At 41.6% G+C, this 27,684-nt stretch overlaps 1 protein-coding gene across 1 annotated transcript; it reads left to right on the top strand.

The window, feature by feature from the left end:
• Positions 1 to 753: 753 nt before the first annotated feature.
• On the top strand, positions 754 to 27,684 carry olfm3a (olfactomedin 3a). The gene is made up of 6 exons (XM_053859744.1): positions 754 to 903; positions 19,989 to 20,132; positions 21,766 to 21,921; positions 24,483 to 24,702; positions 25,523 to 25,629; positions 25,910 to 27,684. The coding sequence occupies exons 1-6, from the start codon at positions 835 to 837 to the stop codon at positions 26,585 to 26,587; spliced, it is 1,374 nt and encodes a 457-aa protein (XP_053715719.1). The 5' UTR covers positions 754 to 834; the 3' UTR covers positions 26,588 to 27,684.

Below are 27,684 nucleotides of genomic sequence, written 5' to 3'. Positions count from 1 at the left end.
TGAAGAGGTGTCCGGTGCGTGTCCAGCTCTGAATGTGCGCTTCTGTGCAGTTTGGCTGTGACAAAGTCATAAACCAAGTCACGCTCTGTCCCAGACTCGCCTCCGACAACAGGACATCAAACCCTGGAGTGTGCACTCCAGCCTCGGAGGTGTGGAGAGCGAGCACCTCCCCAGTGACACTCTACCACGGTCCAGTGTGGAGACAGGAAAGGTTTTACACATCAATATGAAGAAAAAACAGTCAGTAAATGCAGCTAACGGGACACGTCTGCATACAGAGGCTGCGTTATACACAATAACAAAGTGTGTCGGTCCACGCACATATATATATATATATATATATATATATATATATATATATATATATATATATATATATATATATATATATATATATATATATATATATATATATATATATGACTATTAATGTTGCATTGACATTGTTTGCTGCTGCAGGACGCTGCCTTTAATGGCGACTAGACTAATTGTTTATGCTCAATTCCACTTGCACTGACCACTTCAGAGGCAACCTGTAGTTTAAACTAACATTTCGATAGACAGTAAAGACACTTACTGCACCTACTGCCGTCTGCTGGAGATGAATTTGTTGAATATTCCCCTTCTCTTCAAACTTTTTCCCCCTCGCCAGCTCTGCCTCCCGTCGACACACCGAGGGGCGGTGGGTGTGATTCCGGTGAGCGTAGACGGACTCTCTCTCTCTCTCTCACTCTCTCTGCGGTTCGACTGCCGTGGATGGCGGACGCTGGACCGGAGCAGCTCATGTAAAAGGACTTTATCCGTGAGACAAGTGGGAACCCGGAGCCCGTCAGCATGCGGGTCCTGTTGAGTCTCCTGTACCCCGTCATCTGCCTCATCCTAGTCGGATTCTATCCTACCATGGTGAGTGTCAACTGTTCAGTCGATCCGGGTTTGAAAACATTCGCTTCTCATCAAACTTGACGTGAGACTGAAGGAGACGGTGCAGCCTGTGGAGTCTCTCTGAACTCGCTCTGCGGAGGTGACCGTCGAAAAGGTCGTGCAATTTAATACTACTAATACTAAAAAAAAAAAAATCACTCTATTGAAAGAATCAATGGACAATGGAATGGAATGGATGTTACTGAATTCATATACATAAAAAAACGGTTCGACACAGGCAGTATTAAACCGTAAAAGTGAGTTTGCTTGTTCTTTCCAATAATAAGTTCTAAAATTTAACCCCCACAGTTTCTATAACAGTGAAACAAGTTGACATATATATATATATATATATATATATATATATATATATATATATATATATATATATATATATATATATATATATATATATATATATATATATAATGTATTGAAATGTATTGTATGTTTCTAAGTAAAAAACAAACAAGAGCAAGATGATTCAATAACTTATTTAATCATTAACACAATTAACATTTCATGCACTTAATGTGTCAGGTTGCGTTCCCTGTATAAGTTGTGATAACAGCTCTTTAAGTGGACGTAAAATCTGTTGTGATTATTAATGGCAAATCAATGGAGCTGTCCGCTCTCTAGCTGGTGCTGAAACTTCGCTCTCCGGAGAGGAGCTAAACATGCCTGCTGAGGCTTATGTAACCTTGTTGAATGGAGAGAGTCGATGTGATCCAACAAGTTCATTCAAGGTATTATTCAGAGGATTGATTGTGTTCTTGAAACAAAAGGAAAATGGCTGCATTGCAGCCTGAAGAGACCGTGCCTTTCTGGAATAGGTTTCTCTGGTCACCACCAAAGGTTGTTTGGCCCAGCGGTGGTCGAATGAAGATCATAACTCTGACTTATGATTAAGGTTTACAGCACGGTTTCTGTGGCAGTATATTTTTGTTTCATATTGCATCGACACCAGCGCCTCAGGGTGGCAATTGTTCAGAGAGAGGATCGGATGCACTTAATATGGGATGGGACATTTTCAATGAAAAAGGCTGAGTGTGATTTTGCTGCAAGAGCACTAATTTTGAGGTGTGGCCCTTGTTGTGCTGAGATTGTCTAGTTCATCATGACAACTGCCACAGAACAAGACAGAGATGGATTATCCTCGTGTTTAAGTCTGCTTGGATGCTGACAAATATCAATTTGACCATTGAAATGTGTTGTAAAAAGTTGAAGGGGGTGTTCCTGAAATGTACTTTTAAGTACAGGAAGCTACATATCCAGCATCTTTTTTTTTAAATTGAGTTTCAGAGTTATTTTCCAAACTTGAAAATGATTGGTCATCTGTATTTTCAGTCCTGTTATTACCAGTGTGATTGTGTTGTGCAACCTCGGCTTATTTCCGATGATACCTCTCATTCCGTTTCTATCTTTCATCTGTTGTCGATTAGATCATGAATACCATTCTATCAGAGAGGAGTACGGAGCGAGGGCTGCATGCAAATATCCCTCGCTGCTCTGCCGCCGCCTTCTTCCTCAGCGTATTCAGAAATGATCTTAGGCTACAAACCTTTTTACCCTATTAGGCTAATCTGGAAATGACTAAACTGTCACTCACGTGGCTTTGTTCGGAGCTTTCAACTCAGCAGAGAATGGAAATCACTACCTATTTAGGGGATCTGTAAGTGCTGTCGCTTGATCCCCTCCATAGATTCTTCTTAACTCGGTTAACCAAACTGGTGGGAGCCAGAACCGTCATGGGTCCCAGTGTCTAAAGCCACGGTGGTTCGTATGGATTTTCTGATGAGAGCGATATTAGTGCTGCAGCGAAAGAAGAAACCCACTCAAGATATTTTTACACAGCATTGGTTCCCTCAGGTCTGAGCCAGTCTGGAATTTACATATTTGCCTACTAAGATGATCAACACGTTGTGTTTTTCAGCTTGTGGAAAAGTCAGTAACTACACTGTCACGACTCCTTAGTTTCATAATTGTGTGACTTTATGAATACTCAGAAGATGTGCTAAATGCCAGCCCGGACTCTCCCCCCCGAGGTGGGCTCGTGGTGTTGGTTATAAGAGTAGAACTGATGCTCCTTCAATGACAGAAGCTAGTTTAGATCTTGTCTTGACATTTCTCTGATGGACATGTCCAACTGGTGGGAGGCCTGGGGCAAAGCCAGGACGTATTGGATCACGGCGCGAGTAGATATCATCATTGATATCGAGACACGCACATTGTTTAATGTCTCCAAATTAACAACCTCAATTTCTCTGCTCGTCCTGCCTGTAAATCTATGGCAGTGCTAAACAGCAACTTTTGCTTGCCCTTCGATGTCCAGCTTAGACCGACCAACCAACTAAGGGCATTTCCTGCTGCTAAACCAATAATCATATCTCAATGGTAGAGATATTCCGCATGAATATTTAAAAGTGAAGTTGAATTCCTTATAAAATACACTGTCCTCTCATTTCAAAAGCAAAATGAGTTTGCTGTCACCCACTTTTGGTGAAACTATCTCATGTTAAAATGAATATGGCTTGTTTTTCTGTGCAGTTCTGATTCACCTTGACTATTTATTTGCCTGTTACCACTGGTGAAGTTCAGCGTAGGCACTGGCTATGTTAGTCACTGGGTGAGTAGGTTGAAGGCAATTGTACACACACCCTCGTACACAAAGGTGAAACACTTAGAGCTCATCCTTGTCAGTTGTCAGATCGCAGTCATTATTGGTCCCATTTACACATGACAATTTTATTTTCAGGCGAGGATCTGCCTGGAGCTGCCCAGCATGACTATTAATGTTGCTTGTCGAACACATTGGGCCCATTTGTTATATTCATAAATGCGAACCGCTGTGGGTGTAAACATGCACACAAATATATAGTTTTCATATTTCATCAAAGCATTTCTCAAAACTGGCCATATGAAAAATCACACCCTCCAGCAGTCTGTCAAAACAGAAGCAGCAAACAGCACGTCTGTCAGCGTTCGTGACAGCCAGCGCTTTGTGCTTAAAGCTCACTGATGTGGGTGGGGAGGGCTGGCTGCGGGACAGCTTATGGTCTGGTGTAAAAAAGTAAACTTCAACCTGATGATGACAAATGTTGTTACGTTGATGTAAGGAAGCACACAGTTGGAGTGCACAGCTGAAGAAAAATACTAACAAGAGGATTTAAAGAGAGCGATGGAAGTGAGTTGATGTGTTCAGAACGTTGTTGATCCAGGCTTGATCCTTCAATAGAATGAAAGTAAACAAAATGTGGCCGTCGTGTTGTTGTCGTTCTGATATTAAACTGTGATTTTCCAATTGACACTACAAACCTTTATCTTTGTGGACTTATTAAAACTTTTGTTATGCTATATACTGCTTATACTTTTATGTTATGATGACTACCTGTATGATGACTACCTGTTTGCTCTAACCATTTTTACTTATTTCTGTCTTTGCACTAACAACCAAAAAGCTCCTGTTAGGGTGAATTTCTCCTTTGTGAGACCAATGAAGTCGATCTTATCTTATCTTTTTGGTCAGATAACCTTAAATACCCTTTGATTTTTAAGTTTTGACAGTCAACGAAAAGATTTTTTAATTGGAGATGAAGGGTTTATTGATTTTCAAACGCAGTGGAAAGTCGACTGTTTTGCACACAATTGTGGTGTGTTATAAATTATGGTATTACAGTATGAGAGGTCATTTTTTGAGTCGAACATACAGTAGTAGGACATCACTGATGGCCTCGACGTATAATGCACGTCCCGCCACTGAAAAATTCCTTCTACTCATAAACTCAATGCAGTTTGTTTCATCACATTTCTTTATTTATTTTAAATGAAAGTTCAATGAAAAAAAGCTCATTTTAGTGGCGTCTATTCATGGTTTTCTACCGCCGCCCAACCTGCCCACTCAAAGCATCTAATAACAAAATTTGACATCTTGAGTCTCTCTTAATCGATGACGTTCCATAACGAAATTTATCTCGAGGCATTTTTGCAGTTGGAGGTCAGAACTGCATACTCCAAAGAACAAATGATTTTGGAGAGTGCGGCAAGTTCAGCAAGAGGGCAAATAAAATAAGAGGTTTAAGGAGATGGTGGGAAAATTGACAGTTACTGAATGTGAGAAAAGTTTCTTGAAGCCGTCAGTTTGCCAAGATCGAAGCACAGTCAACTAAAGGAAGGCAATGTAGCACACAGATAGAACTCTGGGGTCATCGAAAGGAAGAATTTTGTGGTAGTTAGGAAAGAGTATTTTTTAAAAGTTGTTTTTTTAAGTTTGACAGGCTGGTGATGATCATTTAGTTTTTGATTTTTTTTCTTGGAAAGTAAGGTAGCAGACCCCTCCTCGCCCACGGTTGCTGCAAAATGTTGCAGTACACAAGCCAGGCAGATGGACGGCAATGTCATGCTTTGTTGACAAATGCAGAAGGTGGAGTAGCAAGGAGGTGGGAAACTACGTTTCCTAAGGGGCCAGGTTATATATTCTGACCGTTGAGAGGAGCCGTCAAACCCAAAGAAAGTAAAATAAAAATCAAGTGAATGAAATGACACTTCAAAAATGCACAGAAAATGTTTTATTTAGTTTTAACCACATTCCATTTAAAGATTCTCAATGTGTCTCATACATTTCAAAATCTACTTTCTATTCTGATGTATTTTAAGGGACATGTGATACTCAACCAACAGACCAAAAGACCAACAAATAAGAAAAATAATCAAACAAGAAAGTTATGTTTCAGTTGCATCATAATGAACAGAGGCAGAGAATCAGAGACAATGTCAGTATGGTTTTACTCTGACTCCAAGAGGGACACATAAATACAGTCAAAGGGCCGCTTTTGGCCCCCGGGCCACACTTTGCCCAGGTCTGGTGAAGCACATGCTCAAGTCACGCATATTTATCTCAAAACAATGACACAACAATATAACATTCACTCAACAACAATCGGATTAACTTATTTTTTCTTCTCAATCCCACACATGACTTGCACATTGCTGATTATTTTCAATACAACACTGTTTTCTGACCTGGGACCTGTATGTACTGTATATATCCACCAGCGTCGTGTCACAATCATCAATCACTTAATATTACTGTATGCAATATTTCACGTATATATGATAAATCAAAAGCACCCAAATACTCTGAGATGTAGATCGAAGTCTCACCCTCGCTAGCAGTCGCGTGTTAGCATCACAAACCTCACTGCCTCAACACTCAAATCCCATTTATTGACTGTGTGCCACGGTCAAATATAAGGTCACAAGAGTATATAGACAATGTATACGCTCAAATACGCTGGTGAGAGCTTTGTAGCATAAGCACTAATACCCTTTACCAGGAACACAAGTTCAACCATTTCATTGAAAAGATATTATCTTCTTTTCTTTATCAAACTGGTGTTCAAGGGATTGAAAACATCAAGATATTTGAATATAAACGGCTTCTGAGGAAGAGTCTTTTAAGATTGACTCACAAAAAGACAATTGTGAATCACATTCATGTTACATGAGAATACGTAATACAAATCTAAGCCATTTAAGAGAGTGGTCCTGTCAAATAATTGTTCCTGACATTTAGTTTTGCTAGTTTTAAAATGTCAAAGGCGACTGAAACATCGGCTAGCATTTGCAGGAGTACTGGTGGTAGTAGTGGGATCAATGTACTGGTCTTCCCTCCCTCACGGCTCCAATAATGATAGCCCACAGATAATTACTGGAGTCGAGTCATGGCGCTGAAACTACCAGGGCCACAGCGTAAGCAACATCTCTCTGTTGCCTTAATGATTACTATCATTTCCCCCTCAGTGCAGGTGTGGGATGGGTGCGTCCACACACACACCGCGCTGCCAAGCCGGCCTCTAGTGGTGGGAACTGCAGTGGCAATTCTGAAACAGTCAGCAAACTGTCCGCACCTTACCATGTCTTACTCGTGAAATTAATGTTGAGAAAAAAAGAATGTTTCCAAACACACTTGCAAAATCTAGACTCTAGCAGGTTTCGGTGGTTGGTGTATTTAATGGGCCATTTCACTTTAGAGGCAGGAAGAGGGGATTGGTTTATTGGTCTGTCAGACATGACTTTTAATTCTCCAGCTGTAGGCCACTGCTGGTGAAGGGCACATGGGGGGTGTTCGATGTCACTGATCCAGAGTTTGCACGTTCCACAATGAGTACGTCATTCATCAAGGGTGTTTTGATGTGAGGAATCCACTGACAACTATCGTCTTCTGCTCAATAAAAATGTAAATATTTGAAGGACAGGAACCAAGAATAATCCCACACTACAAAAAAAAAACCCACATTCACAACATTTATGGACAGAATGAACAATGTTCATGATTCAACGGCAGAGCATAAAATGATCTTGGTCAAATTGCGTGCGCAGGACAAAGCCTAGTGTTAGCTAGAGTCATACAAGTAAAGGCGACGTAGAGTCCAGGTCAAAAGAGGAGTAGCTCAGCCAGCAGGAAAGTGATGGGCACGAGCAAAAGCTAGGCTGAATTATTCAGTCTGATTTGTAACCAGGGCAGATGTGTGAGGCTTCAGATGAGGAGATTCATCAGGTCCATAATCCTTCAACTATATACGATACTGAAACCCCCTTGCATATAGTCCAGAACACAAGTGGCAGCAGGCTGAATGATCAATGCGGGGAGGCCAAGTCTCTGGAGCAGACATAGGCAAAGTACGGCCTGGGGGCCACAAGCGGCCTTTTGCCTTTATTTATTTGGTCGTTGTGGATGGAGCTAAAATGAAATATATGTTGTACTTTTTTCACTCATTTCTATTTGAATTATTCTTTGAAAATGCAAACCTAAAATGACTGAAAGTGTTTTTGTGTTTTTCTTCCTCGACAGCTGTTGGTAACTATATTGAAATCTAAAATTAATTACAATGTTTCTGCTGCTCATTTTAACAGTGTTTTTGTCTGTAAAAATAGGTACCTAAACTATATTGGAAAAAATACATTGGAATAAAATCGCTTTATCATTATTTAGACATTTTACCCATAAATCCGCCGCCAAGATATTCACACTTTACAGAATCCTCCAGAGTTTATGATCCATATTGTGGATAAAATGTATGTCAGCTGAAAATGTACCTTGTTTAAAATAATTTTACTCACATTATATATATATATATTTAAATTATTATTTTATTATTTATTTGCATTAGAGCTAGGTGAATAGAGAATATATCTGGTCAGTGTCGAATATCGACCATCACTCGGTTCCTAAATTCAACGTGGATGCACCAGCTCCTTGGATGCACCTCTCTCTATGATCACCAAGGGTCACCTTGCACTGAATCTGACCAATGACAGCGAAGACTGGAAAATGTGCCAGTTCAATGTGCAGCTTGTGCCTTGTTGTCGCAGTAGTGGTGCTCATGTAATGTACATTTATTCTTAATCTTCTTTTTTGATCACGTTCACTGGGGATTGCAGAGTCTGTCTGTAGCCATTAGCCACGGTGCTAAGCCATTCAGATGGAGCGTGAAGTCAGTTCCTACAACTGGAACATACAGTGCTGAATGGAGTTTGTTCTTGTGTCGTCGGCGCAGCCATTTGCTCTGTTTCAAGAGAACAATTTTTTACATACGGTATGTTGAGTGGAGATTGTCCTTATGTTCTTTGTTTTGTACTGTTTATATAACTTATATAGCAGTAGCAGTAGTTGTAGCAGTTTAAACAATTGTAGCTTATTTGGTTTTAATTACAGATGATTTAAAAGCTGGCATTTTGGAGGGAAATAAATCAAGAATTAAAGTAATAATACTAATAAAAAACAGGATTTTTTGGTCCTTTTTTGCCAAATCACTCAGCCCTAGTTTGTATTCAGGTTTGGAGCCGAAACAGCTAAAAGTTATCACCCAGTCTTAATCAAATGAACCACCGTCTTATGACTGTTTCAATGTCAACTTAAATCTAGTCCCTGAGTCTTGACATCCTAACTTATTTGTGTTAATGATACACACAACCCTTACTCTGCGATGCCATTCAAGCAGCACATTATGGATGCGTCAAGCGTCCTTGGCCAGACGGGGCCCAAAGCCAGAAACACAGAAAAGGTCTTAAAACCAATAAGTCTTGTCTGAGAGGGCAATTAAACAAATTCAACTTTAATCTGCCCTTCTCTACTCTCACTTAAGACAAATAAGGCAGTTAAATATAGGAATCAACTCCACTGTCCACTGACAAAATGTTCCATCGGAATACGCTCATATTTGTTAACAGTGAACGAATCTATGCCAGCCAGTGCTATATTTCATGTCGGAGTGAATTTTTTTTCAACAAACCTTTGAAAAAGAAACATTTAAACTTCTTTAAAAAAAATACTCCACAGGGCACTGTCAGTCAGAATTAGCTCTATTATCAGCCACTAGTTTGACTGAAGTGAAAGCTGAGTTCAGATGGAGGAGAAAAGGTGCAGAAGAACATCAAAGCTTCGCCTTGAAATCCGCCCATCGTACTAATGTCATCTTATCTTTCAGTTTAGGGAAGGTTTCCGATGTTATTCGTTTTTTATAGGATTCATTTCATCACTAACAATCAAGTACTCTTTGACACATGTTGGCTCGATGTGCTAAATATTTCAATAAAGTCTCATTTGACCACGCTAGCGCTTCCTCGATGCCTGCCCCTCTGTGGGCATAATTGGATGGGAACCTTGTAAAGGTGAAGAAATAATCAGGTGGAATGCAGCGGTTCGTAATATATGGCCATCGCTGCAGATTCTTTGGCATTAATATGGCAGTGCTGTCCTTTTCCGGAGTTGGAAAACAATTTCTTGTGCAATAGTAATGAGAACGCCGGGTGCATGTCGATGCCACATTTTATTTGAGCCCAAATTAAAGATGGATTGTTGTCTTAGCTAAATACAGAAATATCATAAAACACACTCTAGAGAAGTTCATATAAATGCAAATCATATTCCAGTTGAGTAATGCTCAGTGACATCTACTGGTGAGCTTCAAATTCTCATTTAAAGGAATGCCCTCAGATGAGCCCTTCACTGACCTGCAGCGTGGAAAGTAAAAGCAAAGGATAGTTGTGGGTTATTGTGGAAACAGCAGGATTGATTTCTGATGGGATTTATAAGCAAAACTCCAGTGAGGTGGCAGAAAATTGGCTTATTTCCAAGGGCGTGCATGAATAGGACATGATGTTAATGTAAATAGATGTTATTTTTCTGCATTCCGAGGCTGTAAAATCGTGCTAACATGATGTACAGCTGATAGCTGGGGAAGGCGTCACCTGTTTCCTGGGCTAACACATCAAGTCTTTGCATCACTGAGGTGGGCGGACTGTCACAGCTGCTCTGCGACTGTCAGGGACATTCTTCTCCCATCCACGGTGGCCTGGGGGGGCGCCGTCCACCGGCTTCTCTGCAATAACGTTTGATGAGTGTTTCATTATTGTCCTCTACAGTGCTCACGACTGACACGCTGCTCAGTCAGACGGTCACAACAGAAGGAGCTGCAGCTCATTCAAAGCCTGCGGAGGGCAGAATGTGCCAAGCTCCTGCAGAATTATCAATTCAATCCTCTTTATACGGGGGTCACAGCAGTCAAGAAGGTGGCACGCCTCTAGGAAATTAATCTCCCTCCAAGCCTTTCATCAGCGGGAGATGTCTTTCTCTTTCCCCACGGTCTCCTAGCACGCACGCCCTTTCTGTCAGATCCCCCCTCCCGGGGCCCTTCCCTGTATTATTCTAGCCAAGACTGCTGTAACTGTTGTCTTCGGTGGAAGCTTCCATTTGTCATGTCAGTCTTCAACGTTGACTTCAGTTTGGTTTCACATGCTGGTTCATCTGCCATCAGGGCTAAAATGGTTCACTCATTTGAGATCATCAGTTATCGCACTGGCATTACTACTCACTCACAGTTTGAAAGACGCCCAGAGAGATTTTGGATCTCAGAACCTCTCGCGAGACAGTGATCTTCAATAGCCCGTCCAATGTATCACAATACACAGCTATAGCCACATTTGAAAGAGGAATCTACGTTAAAGTTTAAGTTGATTGTCCAGTTTTTAGAAGACGTTTAAAATGGAGCGGTGCACTATTGTAACTTTCTTCTGTACGCCAGAATTCTTAGATGATGTACAGAACATCATCAATTGTTCTTAATAGTCTTCAAATACTAACACATATGTCATCCTCCCAAGACCACGACAAAGATATGAGACTGCTAACTGAGTTTAAACTCTGAATCACAGAAATATTTTAGTATGGCCATTTATTCTGAGTTTGTTTTATGAGTCAGTCTCCATGCTGGACCCCATTTTCAAAACTAGTTTAGAAGTGAACCTCTCTACGGCGCAGACGGCACGACTGCACCAACGGCTTTTAGACTGCAAGAACAAGATTTATTTTCCTTCTTACATATCGGGGGTGCAGCTAATATTACGGTGTGCGCTGTAGACCAGAATTTACGGTATACATATTCTTTGATGAATATGTATATGATGAAATGATGCAAAAGGTGGCGCATGAATTTTCAGGATCAGTAGAAATGAGCTAACCTTTGAAGTGATTTGATTCTGGTGGTACTGGTGGTACAGATACATTTTTACATTCTTTCTGCGAATTGAAACACCATCCCTGCATCCATTTCTCTACTTTATTTTATTGTGTAATTCACATAAACACAGAATTCAGTTTTGGCAACTTGACCGCCAATTACTCCAGTTACTGAAGCTTGGGCAGAAAATACTAAAGCGTACATGTCAGGTTTGGGGCTCTGTACCATACAGTTCAGTTCAGTGCACAATGGCCACCCTGAGTGACAGGCACTCACAAAAGTATACATAATTTTTCACTGTGTGGTCACCATTCATCTGTTCCTCAGGCAAAAGGAACAAAAGCTCTGCTCCAGTTGCAAACCTCAGTCTTGACTCTGTAACTTTAAGACGGTTTTGAAGCAGCTTTGTTCACAACTAGCAGTGGAAAGAAAAAAGGTGACACAGCATACCATCATATCACATCACTAAGATTAAACACTGTTCATTTGGCAACATAGTGCATTATGGATAGAGCTACCCTTATTTTATTTTTTTATTAATTGACAGGTTTAACCACTTGACTGACCTTGATTGAACCAGTGTATTTTACTGTGTGTAAAACCACAGGACAAGAGTTTACAGCAGCAAGAAAGAGCTGGGGCCACTCGGTTAATAGTCGCCTGCGAGCTGATGCAGAAAATTTGGATCAGCAAGACGATCAATGATGCCTAGAGATGGACTTATATGCTCAGTCTAGTTGTTGAAGCACTATCACCAATTCATCTGAGAAAGAAACTGAATCAATCTCTCTGGATTTGCAGTGATAAATAATATTATTAAATCAGACATTTATTGAAATTTCTGCAAATGACTGTGGTGCTGCAATGAAGTAAGCTTCATATAGAAAATGAAAATGTGCCGCGTAAAATCAGCTGCACCTCTGAGGGAATGATCTAGTGGAGTTCAAGAAAGAGAAGACCATCGCAATAATATGAAACTACAAGATTCTGTGTTGAAAAGTGACCAGAAATATATGTGACTGCATCAAAACAGCATGCCAGTTTGCTACAAACCACACATTTCTCAGCTAATTTTTCCTTCTTTCACCAAAGATGGAACCCTGATGAACCCATACCTGGATCACCTTGGGACAAAGTCTGAATGCTGTACGCTAGCTTTCGAACCTGGTCCACGAAGGCCACACCCAGACCTGACATGGTAAAAATAAAAATTAAGGCGTGCGCACAATTTAGTAAATTGCTATCACAAAGTAAGTGAAACGTGCACACGCTTTAGTACAGTAACTCAAGGGAACAAAATACTAAAGCATGCTCACGACACAAGTAAAACGTGTGCACGAAATACAAATGTGTGAAGTAGGCGCTAACCTCCGAGCACCACCTCTAGCCCCATTTAACAACGTCCATATGTTTGGTACTTTGACAATTCTTCCACTAATCGCTCGGTTTAAGATCGATTAAGAACAACCGTTCAAAGACTGGAGTCAAGCTATCCAACTCGTCCACAGTCAAGCTAGCCGCAGCCAAAAAATAATTGAATTCGATGGAGCATTGCGCTAGCAGTGACATTACGGAGAAGACATTTTTACGTTCTTTCTGCGTATCGAAACGCCATCCCTGTGTTCATATCTTTTCTTTATTTTTGTTGTGTATTTTTGTTTTGCACAAAGGAAAGACTGGCAAAACAAAGTGTTACCATTGATTTGTGAGTGATTAAAAAATAACATAAAATAAATTTGGATTCCTTTGGCCCTTTGACCAATGACAACGTCAAACTGCTATCAACAACGTGAAATGTTTCTTGTTTATTTTTTATGGCGTTTAGACGGAGCATTACGCTAGCAGTGACACAACGGAGAAGTAAGACATTTTTACATTCTTTCTGTGAATTGAAACGCCATGCCTGCCTTCGTTTCTCTTCTTTATTCTATTGTTTAATTCATGTAAACACAGAATTTAGATTTGGGAACTTGACCACAAATTACTCCAGTTGCTGACGTGTGGGCACGAAATACTTAAGGGTGCATATGTTTTACTTATTTTGTGGGAACAATTTACAAAAACACTTTCATTTTTATTTTTACCATGTCAGGTTTGGGAAGTGCAGAATGGCCACTTCTGCAAGTGTGCAATGACAGACACTCACAAAAATATCCATAATTTTTCAGTGTGTGGTCACCATTCATCGTTTCCTCAGGAAAGTGGAACAAAATCTGCAGTTGCAAAACTCAGTCTTGATAGAAGGACCTCAAAACAGAAGAGTCATTATTGCTCATGAATAGTCTTTATACTCGGGGGAAGGTGGGAACAATGACTCTGGCTGTGAATGAAGAGCATTATATTTGAGAGGCCTTGCTTTAAAAGACAGACAATAGCAGTTTCAGTAAACACTGGTAACAAATACAAAGGAAAATTTAAGTTACCAGTGCTGCAGTCTTTTTGATCAACGTGTTGACAGAAACAACATGGTGATGGTCCAGAGAGGGGAGGCAGTGAGTGGGAGTTTTGGCAAGACTGACTGGCCACATAGGAATCCTAGTTGCAGAAGAAAAACTTTCTGGAACAAAGTACAAACACTGCTCAGCGAATGGTGAGGAAAAGGTCCAGCTGAACAAACTTGGTTTAATTTCCAGGATTTGCTGCTGTTGCACTGACCAACAAGACTCGACAACAAGCAAAGAACTTCAGTGGACGGGACAATTATGATGGAGGGAATGAAAGGAATGACATGGTAGATAATAAATTGCTACCATTGATTCAGGAGTCATAAAAAAAAAAATGTTCCTTAAAGATTCCTGTGGCCCATTGACCTAGAACAATGTCAAAGTAGTATCAACAACATGAAGAACTTATTATGAATATGAATTTTATTGTTTATTTAACCAAATTGTTTGAAATATTTTCATAATTAGATATATTAACTTTTACGACTACATTTTTTTGGTATTATTTCTCTTCAGATTCCTTTTAGAATATATATATATTTTTTAAATAAAATCAATATCATTTCCACTAGTTTCCACTAGTTCTGTGGCCTGATGGGTCTAACTGGCTACGTTTTAGCTTCATTAAAAATAAAGCTTTTAACTGCATAAATAAAAGCGCCACATGGTAAAAAGTGAAATAATGTAGCAAACAAAACAAAAATGCAAGACTATAAAACTTGTTTGATGCACCGTGCTAATCTCAAAAAGACATTAAAGCATGGCCAAATGTTTTTGTTGAAGTCACATGAGCAGCAGACCCATTCTGAGCGTGGAGTCGCCGGTGGGCGAGGATGGATGGCAGAGCCAAGGATAAATTTGAGGGACCCCAACAATCTTTTTTCCTGATTGATGATGAGATACTCAAGTTTTAAGAGGGAAGCTTTAAAAGCGATTATTACCGCCATATAAACCTCAGCCGGCCAAGCTCACTTCTGTAATGACAGTTGGAGCTATTGTCTGTTTTATGATGTGCAGTTTATAAAAATCAGAAATAAAAATGATCCAATGCACATTTTTTTTTTTATCAAAAGATGGAAAATACATGCCAGAATATTGTCCTTATATCAAAAGCAGACTTCACTATGTGTATTTTTTATTCATTTATTTTTCTCAGTGTGATGACTGAATCAATCTGGCCTGTTAGCTTCCAGGCGTGGAACACACGAGGGACTCTAACCCCTTCACTCCACTGTTTAACATGCATATATAAAAGATCCAAGAATTTTGCAGCTTCCCCACTTTCTTTACCTCACGGAAACCTGGTGCCGCAGTCAAGCAAATGCAATCAGCCTTCATGAGACCGGTAACAGAAATGAGATTGTCACCAGCGCTTACGGAGGGGTACACACACAGTATATGGCTCTGGATCTTGGCAGGTCCAGGGCAATTCAGTTACTGCTAAACACAATCTTTCCTCTGCCATTGCCTAGCGATGAGAGGTGCAGCTCAATATCCTTTATTTAATAAGATTTCCACCAAACATCACTTATCGGGCATTTCATCAGAGAGGGAAAGGATCCGCCACAGGGAGCTCCCAAACTTTGCCAACAAACAGTGATGCTTCTCAAGCATGCTGCCTAACTTTGTCTTAGAAACTAACTCCATTATAGCTCTACATCAGTTTATAGAACTTCGTAGCAGACTCATGGAGTGTTGTGTTATCATTCTGATAATAAATATAGTTTAACAATAGAGTTTAAATGCCAAAATCGGCTTCCAGGATCAACTTTTTTCACCGACACCCATTCCACCTGTAAGAGGTTGGGTCAAGTCGATCCCAGTAAATTATTATATATGGATAATATGAGCTTGATAAATTCGTCACTTACCAGATGACAGAGTAAATTTAAAGTATAATATAGTATAATAACTTCCTTCCATACTCCATGTATCTCAGAGGATGTACAGAATAAATGTCTCCTTTCATGTCTTCAAATGAATGATATTTAGAGGTTTTATTATATTTATTTTATTCAGAATTGCATTTATGGCATAGAGATTTTCCAATTTTCTCAACAGTTTGCATCCGGTGTATTTCTATTTTCTTCTTTTTTTTCTTCAGCAAATTTGATGAACATGACTTGCACCTGGTTCTGCTGCTGGTTGGACTTTTCCATGACAAATATTGCGCTGATCACATGGTTTCATGTCATTTCACAAAGTTTTGTTTTTTACGGTTCGGTTTACGTTTTTTTACGTGGGGCCTTTGTTCTGGAGAAGGTGGGCCTCAAGATCAGTAAGGTTAAGAACCCCTGATTTAGAGCAACCACCGTGACCGTGGTCACATGACGGACCAGAAAACTGAATTATTGCTTCAGTAAAATGCTTTCAGTTTCATCCGACTGGGGTCAGAAATGCACATTCATTTTGGTCTGACTGTGCTACCTGGATAATGCGGTAATAGCAGGATTTAGCGACTCAACCAAGATCAGCGCTACAGAAGTAAGCACGCAAGTGCTCGGGAAGATGTGAGACGATCCAGAGAACACACATTGCCTTTGTTATTTGATTTAGCGTGCCGCTATGTTACAAAGTGAATTGAATATTTCCATCGCCTCACCTTGGCTCAGAAGTCGCTCTTTGTTATAGTGGTTTGGATGGGAAATGATCCGTGAATAAAACCAAAAAAAATAAAAATCTTTTCCCTGTCACATCTTTTGAAGAATTAATTATCCTCACTGGATTCATGAAAAGAAAAGCTTCTGAAATGTGTCAAGCTGAAATCAACAGTTAGCCTCAATTAGCCCCGCGTGAACTCAGTGACACGTGGCGAGATCAAAGTCTATGAATCTGCGCTAGGAACCGACTCCTCACCGCGACTGATTCGACGGCGTGATTACAGAGAAGCAGGGTCGTGTCTGGTTTATTTCAAATGAGCTTGGAGTGGAATAGTGAGGTTTCATAGATGTGATCGGTGATAGCCAGGTGTGTGGTCGGTTTGGAGCCGAATTCTATTCAAAACGTGTCATTTCAATTCGCTTTTCTGCTGAATATCTTTGTTGTCGGCCCAACGACACTCAATTACGCACAGATCGTAAAAGTCTTTTATGATGGATGCGCAGTTAAGGAGCTAAATCAGACTTTAATCGAGCCGCGTCTTAAATTTCCAGACATAATGAGGATCCAAAGAGGTCATTTATTATTATCCATTGTTTCTGGCTAACTGCACACGGATAAATCGTGCTCCGTATGATTGATGTGCACTAACAGATTCCTGAAAAATGCGTCGGATCCCGACTGTCGAGACTTATTACACTGGACTTAAATGAGAAATTGTTGTTTGACCCCAGTGTTTGGCGATTAGTTTGATTTCTAACAGCGGGGGAACAACATGCACATTTGTATTGGAGCTATGTATCAAGCTTTCAGTGTTTGCAGTGTTGTTGATGGCGGAACCTGGCAAACCATAATTTAAAAGAAAAAATGGCCAATATAGAAAATATATTTGCCATGCTGATGGACAGACAAGATTAGGGAGGAGCCTATGTCGACCATGATGTTTGCAGATTATATGGTCATTTAAAATGCGAATAAGGATGAGGTGGAGAGAAGGTGAATGAAGGCAAGTAGAAGCTAAATAAAGTGCATGTGTGTAAAAAGTGAGGCAGGTAGGAGGAACAGTGAAGAAAAGAAGGTGGAAACGGCTCATTTGTTTAGAGTCTGTCATCCAGAGTAATGGACAGAGATGGAGGTGGGTGAAGAGGAGTAGCAAGAGTGAAAAAGAAGCGTCATAAGACAGCAGTGAGAGCTGCAGTGATGAGTGGTTTAGGCAAGAAAATCAGACAGGAAGCCAGAAGTGGGGGAGATGAAACTAAGAAATGAGTCTATTAGCGAGGCAGCTCAAGTGGAGAAGTTTGGAGACCAAGATACGGAGGTCAGACACCAACAATGGACGAGGACTGTTGGTGATACCTCATGAGGCTCCTGGATGGGGCATGATGGTTGATGCTCGGTACAGGTTGAAGTGGAGGAAGACACATGAATGAAAATGCTAAAACAAGTGATGGATGTGCTGTGTGCTATTTTGTCATGATAAGATTTTGCTGCTTGTCCCTGTGATTTTGTCCTTGAAGCTCACTCCTATTGCATAGGTCAGGTGCGGATTGGACGGCTGTCGGGGCCGGGGCCACATCCAGCCCACTTGCCTTTGGTTTGACAGGCGCTCCAGAGATGCCAAACTATTAACATAATGGAATCAAACCATGGTGATTCAAGTTTATTTAAATGAAGACTTGTGTTGTCGTAGTATGTTCATGAGCAAATATACGTTATTTCAGCGCTAAATTAACTCACTCTGATGGAATTGTGTAAATGGTGTTCATCTCTGAAGCTGCTGGTCTGAAGAACTGGTAGCCAGTGTGAGTACAAGAGGAAAAAAGGGGTGGCACTACTGTGGAGGCAAAGTGTGTGGTGCATGCTCAAAAACCTGCAGTGTGTTTTCTTTGTTTGTGTGTGATGTCGGCGCAGTGAGTGGAACTCTGCCGCGAAGCTGGGGACAGCTTTGAGCTGCAGGATGCCGTTTTGTGAGGAAGATTAATGGCATGGCTTTGGCGTGGCACTCTGTAAAACCACTGTAGCCTTGGAGCCCTCTCTCCCTCTACTTTGCTGTGAGTGATGAGAAATATTGCAAGTTTCAGGAGTGAAACGCTGCGCTGCTCATAAACCACACAAGGTGAGACCGGTCGGAACCGGGTCACGATTAACTGCCCGCGTTGAAAACATTCAGAATGTCTGAAAATAAAGGAGTTTCTAATTTGATAATGATTTGCTGGCAGTGTTTATTTGCTTCAAGCGATGTGAGTGCTACAAATAAGAGATAAATATTTGTGTTAGAGCAGGTTCAACAAACGGCAAGTTACAGGAAAGGACAAAACGTTGACTAAACATGAACTGTGACTCACCAAAAGAGAAGTTACTGCAGTAATTCTCTTGTTTTCCAAGATGTTAAGCAGTGAAATATGATGTTGTGAAGGGAAAGTATACCGAGTTACTGGAGTCTTCAAGTACTTTGGGAGTGGGAGGTTTTCACAGTGTACTTGTAGTAGATTGTGGGGAATGTACAAAACAGACCCAGAAATATGCACCCAAATAGAATGGATAGGAAACATTACAGTAGGCCTATCAAAAAATAAATAAATAGAAAATAAGTACCGTTATGTACGGACTATAAGCCACTACTTTTTTCTTGCGTTCTGATCCCTGCAGCTTATACAACGCCGCGGCTAATATATGGAATTTTACAGGGTGAAATCAGATTAAATCAGGGCCTTTTTATTTACCCTTAAAGCACTGAAACTGCGGTGTTTTCACCCATGTGTCCACTGCTCCGTCTACAGAGTCGATCTCCTGGAGGTCTGGAAACGAGAAGCAGCTGCTGAGACCGACGGAACTTTGGGCACGTGGGCGAAAACAGCGCCTTTTGAGGGCTTTTGCCTGCCTATCCAACTTTCCTGACTCATGCAAGTGTTTCAAATGTTGAAGTCCTCCTTATAACGCAGAAAGCCCTTCATTATGATGATGCTCCGTTTCGAAGTTATTGCTTCATGAATTTCTTCCCCGACTGAAATCTCAGCGCACAAGAGGTTAGAAGAGCGAAGGCCAGTGTGGTGTCACATTGGGACTGACAGTTCTGGACCCGCCCACTTCCATAGGTTTGCTGTAGATCAGATCAGAGTAAAGTGTGATTCCAGTCTGATCAGTGTTTTGTATTGATACGATCTTTATTAATGTTGGTGTTTTTGCACATAAACAACACACATTCTCAGTGCTGCACGGAAATGATCTCTGGTTATCTGCCGAGCGATTTGTCCGTCTCCTCAAGCAGATGCAAAAGTGAGCAAGAAAGACACAGATATATCAATCAACAATCATGTATACTTCAATAAACCTTTTACACAGGGAACAAGGGGGACTTCTCCGGGTATAATATAAGTATGTGCATAATAAATACAGTCACGGTTGAGATAAGCTTCTTGGCTGAGGAATTATGTCTCTCACTCATGAAGTTATTTGCAGTTAAAAACCTTGTTTTGCACAAAATGACATTTTTGGTTTGGACCTGCAGACAATCGGTCCGAAGGAGGGCTGGCAGGTGTACAGCTCGGCCCAGGACGCCGATGGCCGCTGCATCTGCACCGTCGTGGCACCAGAACAGAGTCTGTGCTCCAGAGATGCCAAGAGCAGACAGCTGCGCCAGCTGCTGGAGAAGGTAAGTTATTCACTCACCAGGCGGCGCCCAGCGAAGGTGCTACAACCTATTCATATTCATCGACATAGTTTCCCTGGAACTAATCCAGCTACAACAGAAAGACCATGATGGAAAATCAGCCTAATCACAGGTTTAATAGTCGCCACCATGTTTGTTCCGTTGCTTCAATTGCCAGTTTGCATTCATGCACAAAGGCAGACTCGCCGGGGAGCTCACATCAAACAGCTTTTCATGAAGGACAGAAAGCAGGGTGGAAGATGAGGAATAATCCTGCTGTGATATTAGAGATTGGAACAGGTAACCTTTTGAGAAGGACCAGCAGGATCCAGGAGGCTACTGCTTTGCTTGAACAGTTGAGTCGACAAGAGAAGAAAAGAATCTAATACCCATGGCTGAATGTGTTATTGAGTCAACAACATTATTAAATATGGGATGTGTACAAATATAGGAGAAGGTGAATCTCGAGTCTGGAATGGTTTTGAACGACGGCCATACAATGAAACTGAGAAGTAAATCCACGGGATGTGTCATGGGAATAGGCTCGTAGACCACGGGGTTGACCCAGGACCTGACGCCCCAAGAACAATTGCTCCTGGCTTTAGAGTGAACAGGCTGAAGTAACCAGGAGACGTGAAGTCCTGATTGTTACAAGCAGGAAAACGGTGGTGCTGATGATTGAGAGGCTGATTGCAGACAGGCCTTGAAATGGTGAGATCCTTCCAGCACTAGTGCAGTTTCAAGCTCTTTGTTTTATAATGTGCAAAAAAATTATCCAAAACTAGAGAAGCACTCGGAGCAGCTCAGTCGCACCTGTGGCAAGAACCTTATAGCAAAATAGGCCTCAGTTTCAAAGAAAAAAAAAATTAAATGTGCTTCATTCATCTTCTTAACTTGAAAGCCATTGCATCACGTTCAACACTAACTACTGTCACATTAAACAAATGTTGCAACGCAGTCAAAGCGACTTGCAGCGCGGCTCACCCTGTCATTGAAAACAGGAGGAACAAAGTGGCTTAAAATACTGATAAGACAAAAATGACTAACTCTAACTTGGCTTAAATAGATAAATAAATACAATATTTAGTGATAAAATATTGATATAGGTATTGGTGGTTTTCATCATTACTGCCATTTGAATTCGAAATACAACTCTTTAATGATCACCTTAACAGTACGACTGTCAAAATAGTTAAGAGTGGGGAAATAAATGTATGCCTTGTAATAAAGGGCCTAAATCTCACATTTGCATGTGTCCCTCATAGTTTGCCGACAAAGATGTTCCAATATTTATGATTTGTATTTAGAATAAAATGAAGTGTATATAAAATGAATTCATCTAAAAACCACATTTTTTTCTTCAGTGTGCCAGGTTGACGGCCCCTCACCACAGTCAGAGTGTATACACTAATGTGGCCCCTTAGGAAATTCCTGGTCTGGAGGATTCAGATGGTACTCTAGAACCCCCAAAATGGAATCACCTGATCATTGTCCTGTTATCAAGAGGTCCTGAAATCCATCCAAAAACTTTTATTTTGCCTTCAAATGTCCACAAAAACACAAGCTCCTTGGAAGAGTAACTATGAACTCTCCTCATTTATAAGGTAAAAAAAATCAATAGCTGTATTTATTCCAGGTGCAGAACATGTCTCAGTCCATCGAGGTGCTGAACCTGCGGACTCAGAGGGATTTCCAATACGTCATGAAGATGGAGAACCAGATGAAGGGCCTGAGGACGAAATTCCGCCAGGTTGAGGACGACAGAAAATCCATTATGGCCAGAAACTTTCAGGTAGACTCCTGTCGCCATTAATCTCAGATCACTTAAATCCAATGCACAATCAATCTGTCCTGTCATGTCCGCTTAGTTGATGGTGATGTTTGGTGCAGCAAGCTAAAAAGGGCTAGCGACACTGAACAAGTTCGTGGAATCAACTTCCCATCCGAGTGTGATTAACGCAGACGTTGCTGTTCAGCAAACTTGTTCGCTTTGTTTAAAAAGCGTTGAGTCGCCACAAGTCTGTTGAGTCGATATTAATGGGAAGCTGCAGGGGTTTTATTATTCGACATTAATGCATATTCAGGTTGCACAAAGCAGGATCCACACCTCTGCCACACGCTTGCGAGTCTGTCGTCTCAGAGACCCCTGTAAACCAATATAACGTGGAGAGCGACATCAGCGGCAGCCGCGTGCTTCAGGCTCAACAGCTGCTGTGGGAGCCCAAAAATCTTTGGTGTGGCAAATTACTAGACACTTAATGGAGCTGAAAAATAACCGTATGTAACGACCACATAGCATGCAATGAGCAACGCGCATAGCAGCGGCAAGACGGTGAACAGCATTTTAATTTACGCGACAAGTAATCGGAAATGCTTCACTACAGGGCTTTTACTTTAGATGCCAATCTCAGTTGCAAGGAATGAAACTCAGCCTACTGTGAAAGATTCCGTCAACTGGCTTGTGCTCAACAGTCCTGCGACGGTGAGGACAATAGGAGACCTGCACACTTGCGGGCCACCTGCGCCATAAAGTAATTGTTTTTCCAAATTGTTTATCTTGCCACTGGCAGCGCTCACAGGAGAACATCTAATGGGACTGTTTCCTGAAGAATATAAAGCCAAGCATTTATTAAAAAACATAATTCATATGGCAGTGGGGAAATCCTTCACTGGATCCATACCAATTGTGTTACTGTGCAAATGCTTTCAAAGCAAAGAGATTTGCTTTTAGATGTTCCCAGGAGTGGACTGGGGGTTTGGCTGAGAACCCTAACTGGCCATTCCCATGGAGACACTCCCTCACCAAGAGCTTCCTCATATGTAAATAAAAACAGCCATAATACCGTTCTCATGTTCATGATTGTCATTCATATAACCTGGTTGTGTAAAGTTCAAGCTTCAATAAAATTGCAGAGTCGCTTTAAAGCAGGTGCAAAGCTTCATTCACGTAGACCACCCTAATGGGAATATATGCCAAACACATGAGAAAAACACCCCTATGTGACAGTTGCAGGCCATTGAGGAGCATTTTGATAAGACTCCCTTTTGTCCCAAAGATGAAAGGAAGTCTGTCAATATCTGTCAGCAAAATTACCAAGTTCAACCTAGTCATTTTGTACACTACCATTGGGTGCATCCCAGTATTTGGACCCGACTCAAACAACCCTGCGTGGTGTGGTGTGACAGCACATCCCACTTCCACTTATCCCTCATACCAGCTTCGCTCTGCGCACCTGTCTTTTCCTGAGAGAGATTTAAGTTAAGTTAATGTTTTATTAGAATGATTCATGCATCTCACTGCTTACTGAAGACAGTGAGGTGCTATCTGGAGGTGGACTGACTGAATAAATACTGAAACTTTCCACCAGTTCGAACCTAAAAATCCAGCTAAATTATTCGCCCGTCACATGAAAAGAGAGGAAGCTGTTCTGCATGCAGTGCACGTGACGTCGCTTCTTATCCTCGGCAATTGCGTCATTAAATCAGTCAAATATACTTTCAATTAAAAAATTTGAACAATTGTTGAACCATTTCATGACATCAACGTATGCATACTTGAGATTGTCTCCATCATTATTCACTCGATGTGCAAACATTCACATGATCAGAGCACAAAGGAGATATTTATATGGCTTTGGAGACGCTCTGTCGCAGACATCATTTTGCCGGTGTGAGGAAAGCCTGTGAGTGGGGTCGGTTGGGGGACGGCAGCAGAGCAGCAAATAATGGTTGGTAAGTCGGTTGTTCTGTGTGCAATACTGGGACGATAATGGTACTTGCAGTTTGAATACGGTACTGGTATGCTGTCCCTATTAGGTGGATCGGTTGGCCCTTACAATACTGCGCTTCATCCGGTTTAGCTCACTGAGAAAAAAGCATGGACACCCCTGTCTCACACGGGCTGTTTTTCCGTAACTGGTCACAAACATGACCACGTGCAGCTCCATGCAAACATTGATTTCAAAATACTGTGAAAGAAGGAAGTGAAGAAAAACAAAATACTGACATGAATTCAATGGAATTATATTATTTTCTTCGCTGGGAGGTGTTGCTATTGTCTGTTTATAAATGCATAAAGGAAGGAACACATCTGAATTGGACAATGTCTTTTTGTGTCATATAAGCAGAAATGTAATCCCAAGTCAAATAAAAAAGAAGACGTAACTCTTTGTTGGAGCTGAATACGTTTTGAAGTGTGAGAGTCAATTTCGAACTCTCACCATATTTCTGCCACAATGATTCCCAGTTGTAGGAACCAAATATGGCTCTCACCAGATGACGTGCAAATTAGTCACCCGTCAACACGTTTGGTCTTTGTTTTTCATTGTGCATCTGTCACACTCATGTCTGCAGGAGATTAAGGACAAAATGGACGAGCTGAAGCCCTTAATCCCCGTGTTGGAGCAGTACAAGATGGATGCTGCGCTCATTTCCCAGTTCAAAGAGGAGATCAGGAACCTGTCTGCAGTGTTGACAAGCATCCAGGAGGAACTTGGAGCGTACGACTACGACGAGCTGTACCAGCGAGTCCTGCGGCTGGACAGCAGGCTGCGCAGCTGTATGGGCAAACTGAGTGAGTCTTAGCTACTGTACATCACATTTGTCAGGAAAGTATAGTCAGTATTTTGAGTCTAAAAGACTGGCGCTCTTACGTGGTCAACATTTCTCTGTGAGCCAGACCAAGACAAGAGTTAAAAGTAAGTACTTTTGAAGCCAAGACGGAATGATGAAGTCATCTGCTGCAAGTAACCCGTGGGTGGCTTTCTGTTGATACCAAGAGGTAGTTGTTAAAGTAGGAAACCAGGAGGGTTGACCTTTATGGGAGTGACTGAGCAGAATGGACCAGGGGTGGGCAAGTAGTTCCACAGTGGGTGCCCACTCCTGGTGTAGGTGATTTAAGTCAGCCTGTCTGGGAACAAGTGATTCAGCAGCTCACATGCCCAGTGTTGGGACAGTGTCTGCATTAGCACCAATGGGGCTCAGATTCACAGCCATTAATGTTGGTCTTTGTCAAACTGGCTCTGAATCCTCACTCTTTGAGGTCAAAACACAGCATCCCCTCCACACACATCAATCAATCGGACATTGTAATCCACTTTACTTGTCAGTGGCACGACCGCTCGACTGACTGCTGAGTGATGAACCGTCGTTTTTGAATAAGGTCAAACAAATTTTGGCGAGGTTTGGAGTTTCCATCAGCGAACAGTCGCTGCGACCTGTTTTTATGGAAACCAGACAGCCTGGATCTGGAGCTGCTCCTTTCTTAGTATGCACATGGGCCAACCCTCTCGTGGCGCCAGCATAAAATTGGCTTGAGAGATCTTGCACGACACCAAAGGCAACAAAGTGAATCTGATTGCTGAGGGTTTTTTTCTCTTCGTCTTTATTTACAGCATGTGGGAAGTTAATGAAAATCACTGGACCAGTTACAATAAAGACATCTGGAACCCGGTTCGGGGCATGGATGACTGATCCACTGGCGTCCACCAGAAACAACAGGGTGAGTTATGAGTGCCACCATGCAGAGTTGTCTGCGTGTCTCATGTGGATTTACTGAAGTTACAAGTCCGTCATTACCCTGGTTTTACAATGAACATTTTAATTAAAAGTGATGGCACAATATGGCTGACTTTAATATAGCTCCACTTTTGATGTAATATAATCTCAAATAGACTCAGTAAAATCTGATGAAACTGCTGTGAAATTACACCTTCAAACAGAAGACTTTGATGCTTGAACATTTTGTTTCTTTTTTTAATTGTCCCGTCTTTCCTCTGCAGGTTTGGTACATGGATAGTTACACCAACAGCAAGATTGTGCGCGAGTTCAAGACGATAGATGACTTCGTGGCCGGAGTTGTTTCCCGAACCTACAGTCTCCCTTTCAAATGGGAGGGGACCAATCACATGGTGTATAACGGCTCGCTCTACTACAACAAGTACCAGAGCAACATCATCGTCAAGTACAGCTTCGAGTCGGGCAGCGTTCTCGCTCAGCGCGCCTTGGAGTTCGCCGGCTTTCACAACATGTATCCCTACACGTGGGGCGGGTACTCGGACATCGACGTCATGGCCGATGAGCTCGGAATGTGGGTGGTCTACGCCACCAATCAAAATGCTGGAAATGTCGTGATTTCCCAGATTGACCCCGACACCCTGCAGGTGCTGAAGACGTGGAACACGGAGTATTCCAAACGCAACGCCGGGGAAACGTTCATGATCTGTGGGACGCTTTATATCACCAACTCTCACCTCTCTGGAGCCAAAGTCTACTATTCATACTCAACCAAAACTTCGACTTACGAGTACGTAGACATTCCGTTCCATAACCAGTACTTTCATATCTCCATGCTCGACTACAACGCCAGAGAGAGGGCGCTGTACGCCTGGAATAACGGACACCAGGTGATATTCAACGTCACTCTTTTTCACGTCATCAAAACAGACGACGACTCCTAAACATCACTTGGTGATCCCTGGACATCAAGTTTGCTCAAGTATGGGCGCTTTTCTGAAAACCTTTTATTGCGGATCAGTGACTGAAAAGAGCATGGACTCCAGTGGACACCGATCAGACAGGTTTGCCTCATGCGGCTCGTGTCAGCGGTACCAGCCGAACACTCTTGATTGCTTCTGCATGAATGTTCCTTTGTCCGCGGTGACTCGTCTAACTGTCTGTATTTTTGCTGCAAATCTGTTTTGCGTCGTGTTTGCACCCATGTCGACTTTAAAATACGAAATGCGAAATACTAGATATTTTTTGCGCATTTGTCACCATGCCGCACTGGTGTAATAGATTTTTAATGTGTGTTCGTGAAAGTCCATTATTCTGTTCCCAAAACAAAATCAGATTTGTATTTTTTTATATATATCGAAAAAAAGAAACCAATAAAGAAAATCTGTACATTTTCATGTCAATCATATATTGTACTTTTTCATTTACACCGTTCTTTCAGCATTTCTCAAGAGGGTGTCACCTGAACCTCTCTAGTCTCATGTCTTTACCTCACCCATAAACCTGGCTGCCTATCTTCTCTCTCCATCCATTTCTCTCTGTGCAGCCTCACTAACTTTGTCCTCAAACTTCTACATGACCTGTCCCTCTGACACTCATTTCTAATCTTGTCCTTCCCAGTCGTTGCCAATGGAAACCTGAGCATCCTCTGACTCTGCTGTTTCTGCTTCTTGTCCTTGTGTCCGTCACTAATTAGGAGTTTAAAAGTCGATTGACCAAGGGGGCGCCAGAGGCAAAGTTCTAGTGAGGTTTTTGCTGCATTCCAGGGCTCATTTTATTCTACCTTCAGCATACAATTAAATCCATGCAAATAATAGGCCTTGATATGGTTATTTATCTGCATTACAAATTAAACAACAAGTAGCAGAACAGACTCACTGAAAGACAGCCAGCACATATTATGTTCACAAAACAACAACTCATCGCCATACATGTGCTTCACCCTCATGTTGCCAGTCAAGTCAGAAATTAGAGCCTGGCGGATCAATATGTTCTTCTCTTGAGGTCTCCTGACATGCACAGCAGGACTGGAACAACAGGT

Source organism: Synchiropus splendidus, chromosome 3 (genome assembly GCF_027744825.2).
Source record: "Synchiropus splendidus isolate RoL2022-P1 chromosome 3, RoL_Sspl_1.0, whole genome shotgun sequence".
In the NCBI taxonomy this organism is placed as follows: Eukaryota; Metazoa; Chordata; class Actinopteri; order Syngnathiformes; family Callionymidae; genus Synchiropus; species Synchiropus splendidus.
This window is presented reverse-complemented; position numbering and strand designations above follow the sequence as displayed.